Here is a 10,000-nt window from a genome sequence, read left to right on the forward strand (position 1 = left end):
AGGGAGAGTGTCTATACGCGGCGCGGCGGGGAACAGACAGCTATTCAAATGAAAGCTGTAATGTTCCCAGCACGCTGATTAAATAGGCGGCGGGGGCGTTGCGGTATGCGGCGGGGGGGGTGGGTGGTGGGGGGTTATAGTATCGGATCTGGCATCGGGGGCATTTGCGGGAGTACAAGTAATCCCGCAAATGCTCAGTATCGATCCCGATACCGATACTGGTATCGGGACAACCCTACTTTTAGCTATTAAGACCATTTAACTTTTAAACTAATGATGGGACTTCTTCAACTTTTTTTGTACTATTTATACTTTTTAAAATATTACGCTTTTTAACACTTTTTTTTTATTATTGAAGTTAATGAGAGCATGTGACAGTTTTTTGATGGAGGCAGGTTGTAATGGGGGCAGTTTTTGATGGGGCAATAGGATGGGGGCAGTTTTTCATAGGGGCAATATTATGGGGCAGTTTTTGATGCTGGCAATAGGATGAGGGCAGTTTTTGAAGGGGCAGCCGCCCCTTCACAAAGTGCCGTGCGAGTCGCCGCATGCGCAGTAGGAAATGTGTCGGCTTCACTGCCTGTTTCCCTTAGCCAGGACAGAGGTGCCAGGACCGAGCGATCGCCGCCGGGGGCCCATCATCGCTGGCGACTAGGACAGGTAAGTGTCCTTATTAAAAGTCCGCAGCTACACTGTTAGTAGCTGCTGACTTTATAAAAAAAAATTGCGGGTGCAATCCCACTTTAAGTGGTTAAAGTAGCACCGTGCTGAAAAATGGCCTGGTCATGAAGGGGGGTAAACCTCCCAGAGGTCAAGTGGTTAAATCCTTGTGGCTGCAAAAAGATTGCAAAAAAAAAAGTTTAAATATTTTTCAACCAATCCTAACCAACAGGAGATTGGAATGGGTAAAGTGCATGAATGAGACGAGTCCCTCTTACCTGGTTGTGGCTTGTAGATACCTAGATGAGATGTATTGTGGAGAATAATGTTGTTGTTGTTGTTGTTGTTGTTGTTGATGGAAGTGGATCTGATCTCTTCTCCTTCTTGTTTTCAGGAGGCGGGACATGGAATATTCTGAGTTATCTCATTGGTGGGATGCTGGCTTTGTTCCTGGGACTACTTGCCGCATATTACGTCGCCACCCTCCATGAGAATGACCTGTGGTTCTCCAATATTAAGGTACATGTACACTCGGGGGGAGAGGATTGGTCGATCGCTGTCATGTGGGACGTCACTCGTACCCAGGCAATGGATGAAAAACTCCTGTGTAGTTCTGGACCGATCATTAATACTTTGAATCAATTGAAGCCGAACTAAACCCATAAATTTAAATTTACATACAGACCGCCCTAGGCAACACCCACCCCCAGATAGCAAGCAATTGTGCTGCAAGTTTGGGAATGACTTGCTAAACTATTGCTAGACTTGCCGGGCTTCACAAGTGTGTCAGTAAGTCCGCATTGCATGACTCCAGATCAATTTTTTTTGCAAACATTCTGCAAGTCTGCTGCAAGTTCTGGTTCAGTTATGTTGTGCAATAGTCATCCCACCACAGGGGGTCACTGTGGCTGAATTGTCATGCTGTAGACTTGCAGTGCTCTTGCTGTAGACCCGCTACAGCAACTTTGCTCTTGCTAGAGACTTGCCACGTAAATTTGAGAAGCTCACAGTGTGCAGTGAAATCGGAGTATGCCATTTCAGTCCAGGAGAGGATCCCGTACAACCGCGCATGCCTGAAGGTAAGGTTGGAGGTCAGGTCCCTGGAGTGCAGAATCCCAAACTCAGGATTAAAGTAATCCCAATCACTAAAATCAAATTTTTACAGGTAAAGCCGATATGGAAAAAAAGCCATCTAAAAGCGTCACACGTCTTGTGCTGTAATTGGAATTGCTGAGGAGATGGCGCCATCTAGTGGCTTATTTGGTAACTCATAGATGGCTGCCGTCTTGTATTGCAAGGATGCAACCTACAGTTTTTCCTACACCTTAATGAGGGTACCACTGAGCTGGGGTTCTTCTAGGCCCCTTTAAAACAAATAGAAAATCATAAAGTACATGTGTTGGTAGTCAGTGTGCAGTCTATAGGTAACCATCTGTTTTTCTTTTCATTGTTCAGGATGTGGAGAGAGAAATCTCATTCAGGACGGAGTGCGGATTGTATTATTCTTACTATAAGCAAGTCCTCTACGCCCCGACCCTCGCTCAAGGTACGCTCTATGTCTTATGTGATGTAAGCACACAGGTATGGTGGGATGTGCACATGGGGGTCTCCACTACAGTTTTGTATCTGCTTTTTAATTCCATTTTTCTTTTTAACCTCTTGCCACCAGTATGACGTACATATACTGCGGCAAGGTGGGGCTGCTGCGCAGGATGACGTATTAGGTACGCAGTCCGACATTTCCGGCTCTGGGGCATGGCGACCCGCTCCCTCTGTGAATTCCACACAGCTGGAGCTGATCTGCGGGTACCGTGGACTCGATGCCCGCCGGCATCCACCAATTAGTAGGCAGGGAGCCAGAACGGCAAAGCGAAGGTTACAAGCTTCATGCAATGTGCTCATGGGAAATAAAACCAGGTTTACAACTACCGACCGACCGGTCGTAGGTCCCCTGGACCCAAAACTTGGCACACATGTAGCCCCACTCTTCCTCTACAAGTGTTCAAAGTTTGTTGTCCGGGGGACCTGCGGCCGGGAAACACCGATTTTTCAATGCCGGACACCCCTTCCATAGACTCCCATGTTAAATGTGATTTCTCCGGTGAATTTGGGGACTCGTTACTGGCCAGTCTTAGGTCCCCTAGACCTGGAACTTGGCACACATGTAGCCCAATTTCTCCTCTACAAGTGTGCAAAGTTTGTTGTCTGGGAGACCTAAGGCTGGGGAGCACCGATTTTTCAAAGCCGGGCACCCCTTCCATAGATTCCCATGTTAAACGTCAGTCTAGTCATGTCCACAGTGAGGCATGCACATGGACACAGTGAGGCATGCAGATGGACACCCTAGGCTTATACTCGAGTCAATACGTTTTCCCATTTTTTTTTTTTTTTTGTGGCAAAATTAGGTGCCTCGGCTTATATTTGGGTCAGCTTATACTCGAGTATATACGGTACTTTAAGCTTTAACAAAAAAAAGCTGGGAGTTGATTGGTTTCTATGAACAGCTGCAAAAGATTTTGCGCACTCCAGTTTTAGTAAATCTCCTCCATTGTATCAAAATTCTCTAAAAACGTTAGAGAATTTATCAAGACTGGAGTAACCAGACTCTAGAGCAGCTGTGCATGCCAGCCAATCAGCTTCTTGCTTTCATTTTCAAAGCTTAACCAGACAAGATAGAATTTGATTGGTTGTCATGCACAGATGCTCCAGATTCTGTCTGCTCCCATTATGATCAGTTCTCCGGAATGTCTTTATTGGCCATAATAACCAATCGTGTTGCATTACCTTATTTTTCTGCTGGAATGTGATTGGACGGCACAGACACTTTTCTGTCCTCTACATCAGTGAAGCTTCTCTGTCTCTTCTAGGAATCACTGATTTAATCTATGACAACAGAACAGAGGCCATGAGGACCATCAATATTCTGGAGAGGATGAATGTGTACCAGGAGCTTTTCCTGGCCGTCATCTACAGGACCTTCAATCTTTGGGTGAGTCGTCTTTTTTTTTTTTTTTAGGACTATATGTGTATGAATTTGTTTTAAAGATGACCTTCCACTTGTTAACTAAGAACTAATCGGCTCTATAAAATTGGTTCTATGGTAATTAGAACCAGGGAAGCTATGATAAATTGTGTGTGCCCTACTGGAGGTGGGAGACTAGAAGATGTGCCCTACTGGAGGTGGGAGACTAGAAGATGTGCCCTACTGGAGGTGGGAGACTAGAAGATGTGCTCTGCTGGAGGTGGGAGACTAGAAGATGTGCTCTGCTGGAGGTGGGAGACTAGAAGATGTGCTCTGCTGGAGGTGGGAGACTAGAAGATGTGCTCTGCTGGAGGTGGGAGGCTAGAAGATGTGCTCTGCTGGAGGTGGGAGGCTAGAAGATGTGCTCTGCTGGAGGTGGGAGGCTAGAAGATGTGCTCTGCTGGAGGTGGGAGGCTAGAAGATGTGCTCTGCTGGAGGTGGGAGACTGGAAGATGTGCTCTGCTGGAGGTGGGAGGCTAGAAGGTGTGCTCTGCTGGAGGTGGGAGGCTAGAAGATGTGCTCTGCTGGAGGTGGGAGACTAGAAGATGTGCTCTGCTGGAGGTGGGAGACTAGAAGATGTGCTCTGCTGGAGGTGGGAGACTAGAAGATGTGCTCTGCTGGAGGTGGGAGGCTAGAAGATGTGCTCTGCTGGAGGTGGGAGACTAGAAGATGTGCTCTGCTGGAGGTGGGAGGCTAGAAGATGTGCTCTGCTGGAGGTGGGAGAATAGAAGATGTGCTCTGCTGGAGGTGGGAGACTAGAAGATGTGCTCTGCTGGAGGTGGGAGGCTAGAAGGTGTGCTCTGCTGGAGGTGGGAGACTAGAAGATGTGCTCTGCTGGAGGTGGGAGGCTAGAAGATGTGCTCTGCTGGAGGTGGGAGACTAGAAGGTGTGCTCTGCTGGAGGTGGGAGGCTAGAAGGTGTGCTCTGCTGGAGGTGGGAGACTAGAAGATGTGCTCTGCTGGAGGTGGGAGACTAGAAGGTGTGCTCTGCTGGAGGTGGGAGGCTAGAAGGTGTGCTCTGCTGGAGGTGGGAGACTAGAAGATGTGCTCTGCTGGAGGTGGGAGGCTAGAAGATGTGCTCTGCTGGAGGTGGGAGACTAAAAGATGTGCTCTGCTGGAGGTGGGAGGCTAGAAGAGGTGCTCTGCTGGAGGTGGGAGACTAGAAGATGTGCTCTGCTGGAGGTGGGAGACTAGAAGATGTGCTCTGCTGGAGGTGGGAGACTAGAAGGTGTGCTCTGCTGGAGGTGGGAGACTAGAAGATGTGCTCTGCTGGAGGTGGGAGACTAGAAGATGTGCTCTGCTGGAGGTGGGAGGCTAGAAGATGTGCTCTGCTGGAGGTGGGAGACTAAAAGATGTGCTCTGCTGGAGGTGGGGGCCTAGAAAAGGTGCTCTGCTGGAGGTGGGAGACTAGAAGATGTGCTCTGCTGGAGGTGGGAGGCTAGAAGATGTGCTCTGCTGGAGGTGGGAGGCTGGAAGGTGTGCTCTGCTGGAGGTGGGAGACTAGAAGATGTGCTCTGCTGGAGGTGGGAGACTAGAAGGTGTGCTCTGCTGGAGGTGGGAGACTAGAAGATGTTCCCTGCTGGAGGTGGGAGACTAGAAGGTGTGCTCTGCTGGAGGTGGGAGACTAGAAGGTGTGCTCTGCTGGAGGTGGGAGGCTAGAAGGTGTGCTCTACTGGAGGTGGGAGACTAGAAGGTGTGCCCTACTGGAGGTGGGAGACTAGAAGATGTGCTCTGCTGGAGGTGGGAGACTAGAAGATGTGCTCTGCTGGAGGTGGGAGACTAGAAGATGTGCTCTGCTGGAGGTGGGAGACTAAAAGATGTGCTCTGCTGGAGGTGGGAGGCTAGAAGAGGTGCTCTGCTGGAGGTGGGAGACTAGAAGATGTGCTCTGCTGGAGGTGGGAGACTAGAAGATGTGCTCTGCTGGAGGTGGGAGACTAGAAGGTGTGCTCTGCTGGAGGTGGGAGACTAGAAGATGTGCTCTGCTGGAGGTGGGAGACTAGAAGATGTGCTCTGCTGGAGGTGGGAGGCTAGAAGATGTGCTCTGCTGGAGGTGGGAGACTAAAAGATGTGCTCTGCTGGAGGTGGGGGCCTAGAAAAGGTGCTCTGCTGGAGGTGGGAGACTAGAAGATGTGCTCTGCTGGAGGTGGGAGGCTAGAAGATGTGCTCTGCTGGAGGTGGGAGGCTGGAAGGTGTGCTCTGCTGGAGGTGGGAGACTAGAAGATGTGCTCTGCTGGAGGTGGGAGACTAGAAGGTGTGCTCTGCTGGAGGTGGGAGACTAGAAGATGTTCCCTGCTGGAGGTGGGAGACTAGAAGGTGTGCTCTGCTGGAGGTGGGAGACTAGAAGGTGTGCTCTGCTGGAGGTGGGAGGCTAGAAGGTGTGCTCTACTGGAGGTGGGAGACTAGAAGGTGTGCCCTACTGGAGGTGGGAGACTAGAAGATGTGCTCTGCTGGAGGTGGGAGACTAGAAGATGTGCCCTACTGGAGGTGGGAGACTAGAAGATGTGCTCTGCTGGAGGTGGGAGGCTAGAACATGTGCTCTGCTGGAGGTGGGAGACTAGAAGATGTGCTCTGCTGGAGGTGGGAGGCTAGAAGGTGTGCTCTGCTGGAGGTGGGAGGCTAGAAGAGGTGCTCTGCTGGAGGTGGGAGACTAGAAGATGTGCTCTGCTGGAGGTGGGAGACTAGAAGATGTGCTCTGCTGGAGGTGGGAGGCTAGAAGATGTGCTCTGCTGGAGGTGGGAGACTAGAAGATGTGCTCTGCTGGAGGTGGGAGGCTGGAAGGTGTGCTCTGCTGGAGGTGGGAGACTAGAAGATGTGCTCTGCTGGAGGTGGGAGACTAGAAGGTGTGCTCTGCTGGAGGTGGGAGACTAGAAGATGTTCCCTGCTGGAGGTGGGAGACTAGAAGGTGTGCTCTGCTGGAGGTGGGAGACTAGAAGGTGTGCTCTGCTGGAGGTGGGAGGCTAGAAGGTGTGCTCTACTGGAGGTGGGAGACTAGAAGGTGTGCCCTACTGGAGGTGGGAGACTAGAAGATGTGCTCTGCTGGAGGTGGGAGACTAGAAGATGTGCCCTACTGGAGGTGGGAGACTAGAAGATGTGCTCTGCTGGAGGTGGGAGGCTAGAACATGTGCTCTGCTGGAGGTGGGAGACTAGAAGATGTGCTCTGCTGGAGGTGGGAGGCTAGAAGGTGTGCTCTGCTGGAGGTGGGAGGCTAGAAGAGGTGCTCTGCTGGAGGTGGGAGACTAGAAGATGTGCTCTGCTGGAGGTGGGAGACTAGAAGATGTGCTCTGCTGGAGGTGGGAGGCTAGAAGATGTGCTCTGCTGGAGGTGGGAGACTAGAAGATGTGCTCTGCTGGAGGTGGGAGACTAGAAGGTGTGCTCTGCTGGAGGTGGGAGACTAGAAGATGTGCTCTGCTGGAGGTGGGAGGCTAGAAGGTGTGCTCTGCTGGAGGTGGGAGGCTAGAAGATGTTCTCTGCTGGAGGTGGGAGACTAGAAGATGTGCTCTGCTGGAGGTGGGAGGCTAGAAGATGTGCTCTGCTGGAGGTGGGAGGCTAGAAGCGGTGGGGGGACTTTAGTAAAGGGTTAGGCTTTAAAGTGGTTCAAAAACCAAAATGTTTTTTTAAATGAATGCACTCCCTGCATAAAGGTAAAAACGTTTTACATCTTGCTGTCCTCCCCCCACCTCCCTAAATACTTACCCGAGTCCTCAAGCGATCCAGCTCTGTGCATAGCTGGATCTCTTCTCTCTTCCTCTTCACACAGGGAATCAGACAGCAGTTGGAGCCATTGGCTTCTGCTGCTGTCAATCAAATGCTGTGAGGAGGAAGTGGGAGGCGGGGCCCAAGCTGCGCTGTGTGTGTCTATAGAGCGTGGCTCGGGAGCAAGCACGCACTGGCTATGGGGGCACATGGAGAATAGGAGGAGCCAAGATCGCCGGCGTTGGACCCCAGAAGAGCAGATTTGTGGTCACTCTGTGTTAAACCATTGCACAGGTGAGTATAACATGTTTATTATTTTAATTAAAAAAGTGCCTTTAGTAACATTTTAGGATGTCATTGAAGAGTGAGGATTTTGCAGGGAGTCATTAACAAGATTTGACTAACATTCCATTTGCCATCTCACAGAGTTTTATTGTTGCCTTTATTGCTGTGTGTTCATTGTGAAGTTTTGTTCCTCGCAGAGCCTGCTGGATTCCGTCTATTTCTACATCTATACGCTGTTCGGGCTGCAGGCGCTGTACGTGGCGGCTCTGTATATTAACAGCTGGCTGCTCAGCGGGACTTGGCTTTCTGGATCATTAGCGGCTCTATGGTACATTGTTAACAGGTAAAGTTCAATTCAGAATCGGCATCTACAAGTCATCAATGACAGGCGGCTAATGGTGTCATTTTTATGCGTATCGCAGTGACGGGCCATGCGCTCGGCTCCCGCCAGCAGCTGCTCTGTGTACTGCGATGGCACCACTTGGAAACACTGCCTGCCTCTTGTATGCAGAGTTTACCCAAAGCAGTCAATCCAAAGCTTTTCATTCGCGGTTATAGAACAGTTTATCTCCTTTCTATTCAATGTATATAATCGAGGTGTTTAATGCCTAGTACACATGACCGGGATTCCCGACAGGAAAAGATCCGTCGGAAATACCGAGGGGAAAACCGGGAGCCTGCTCTCTACTTTTCCCCGTACAGACGTTCGGTTTTCCCATCGGGGAAAACTCAGATGAGAGCTTTTCCTCGGGAATCCCGACCGTGTGTGCGCTCCATCGTGCTTTTTCCCCACAGGAAAACGGAAAAAGTCGACTGGGAATCCCGGCGAAAGGCTACACTGCCGGGTAATCAACAAAGGAAAAATATACTGTGCTAAGGAAATAAATTGATAAGTGTAAATTATGATGAAATTAAAATCAATAAATAAAGCTGCAACACCTTAAAAAAAACACATGTGATATTCATGTAACAAAATGTAGAAAAAAGGGGGGGGAATCAGGTTGCGCTAAATAATCAACACAACATGAACATTGTGCAAAACAGAGGGCCAGATTCAGGTAGCTCGGCGTATCTTTGTGCGGGCGTAGCGCATCTCACATGCGATACGCCGACGTAACATTGAGAGGTAAGAACAGTATTCACAAAGCCAGTGCTGCCAAAACTGCGCTGGGTTTCCTGGGCGTAAGCCGGCGTATGTGGAAGTGGGCGTGAGCCATGCAAATGAGGCGTGACCCCATGTAAATGATGGGCGGAGCGCCAGACAGATACGTATAACGAACGGCGCATGCGTCGTCCCGTGGACGCATCCCAGTGCGCATGCTTAGAATCACGTCGGAACTACTCCCTAAGATACGTCGGATCACTGCCTACGGCGTGAATGTAACCTACGCCTAGTCATATTCACGTTCAACGTAAACTACGTAAAATACGTCGGCTTGTGTTCCCTTTGCATGGATGCTGCTGAGTTAAACCTCCTTTATGGGGCATAACTTTACGATGGACGTATGACTTTACGCGCACTGCGTCGGACGCACGTACGTTCGTGAATCGGCGTATCTCCCTCATTTGCATATGTGAATAGAAAATCAATGGGAGCGCCAAATGCGTCCAGCGTAAATATGCGCCCACTCTACGCCGGCGTAGGCAAGTTACGTTGGTGGGATGAAGCCTGTTTTTAGGCGTATCTTAGTTTGTGGGCCCGGCGCACAGATACGACGGCGCACATTTGCACTTACGCGGCGTATCTGGAGATACGACGGCGTAAGTGCTTTGTGAATCCGGGCCAGAGTGTATATAAATGAAATAAATAAAGGTCGATGCCCCTCCAGGGGATACAGACTATGGGCCAGATTCACAAAGGTGATACGACGGAGTATCACCTTTAAGTGATGATGTAATATATTTATGTAAACATTAGATTTCCCTTCTCCATGTTTGGTGGTGAAGACCCCCCTTGGAAGACCCTCAGATCAGCTCATTCAGGAACATCTCAGGCAACCATTTTTTTTTTAGATCCAAAAAAAGTTTTGCAAACAGTATATATTGCAGTTCGTCATTTCACGCGGAACTAGTGACCCCTCCATGTCCTGCGGCACCTCTGACTGTCATTTTTTTTTTTCTTTCTAGAATTGACACAACGCGGGTAGAATTCACCATTCCTCTGAGAGAGAACTGGGCTCTGCCTTTCTTTGCTGTTCAGATTGCCACCATCACCTATTTCTTTAGACCGGACCTGACCAGAGTGAAGGAGGTAAGTGTCCCAGAGACTAACCTAGCAATGTGTGGGGAACATTCTTGTTTTGTTTTAAGGCAAACGGCTAAATACAAAGATAAAATCCAT

At 49.8% G+C, this 10,000-nt stretch overlaps 1 protein-coding gene across 4 annotated transcripts in view; it reads left to right on the top strand.

Annotated features, from left to right (window-relative positions):
• Positions 1-10,000, top strand: part of DPY19L3 (dpy-19 like C-mannosyltransferase 3) — a 50,475-nt gene that overhangs the window by 3,878 nt on the left and 36,597 nt on the right. For all 4 annotated transcript variants that reach the window (XR_005744246.1, XR_005744247.1, XR_005744248.1 and 1 more), the window contains exons 3-7: positions 1,055-1,179; positions 2,116-2,206; positions 3,528-3,649; positions 7,857-8,002; positions 9,787-9,910. Coding sequence is in view for 1 of the 4 variants with exons in the window: in XM_040329499.1 (XP_040185433.1) it covers positions 1,055-1,179; positions 2,116-2,206; positions 3,528-3,649; positions 7,857-8,002; positions 9,787-9,910 (608 nt within the window). In the remaining 3 variants the exon portion in view is untranslated. The remainder of the gene's footprint in view (positions 1-1,054; positions 1,180-2,115; positions 2,207-3,527; positions 3,650-7,856; positions 8,003-9,786; positions 9,911-10,000) is intronic.

Source organism: Rana temporaria, chromosome 11, assembly GCF_905171775.1.
Source record: "Rana temporaria chromosome 11, aRanTem1.1, whole genome shotgun sequence".
NCBI lineage: Eukaryota > Metazoa > Chordata > Amphibia > Anura > Ranidae > Rana > Rana temporaria.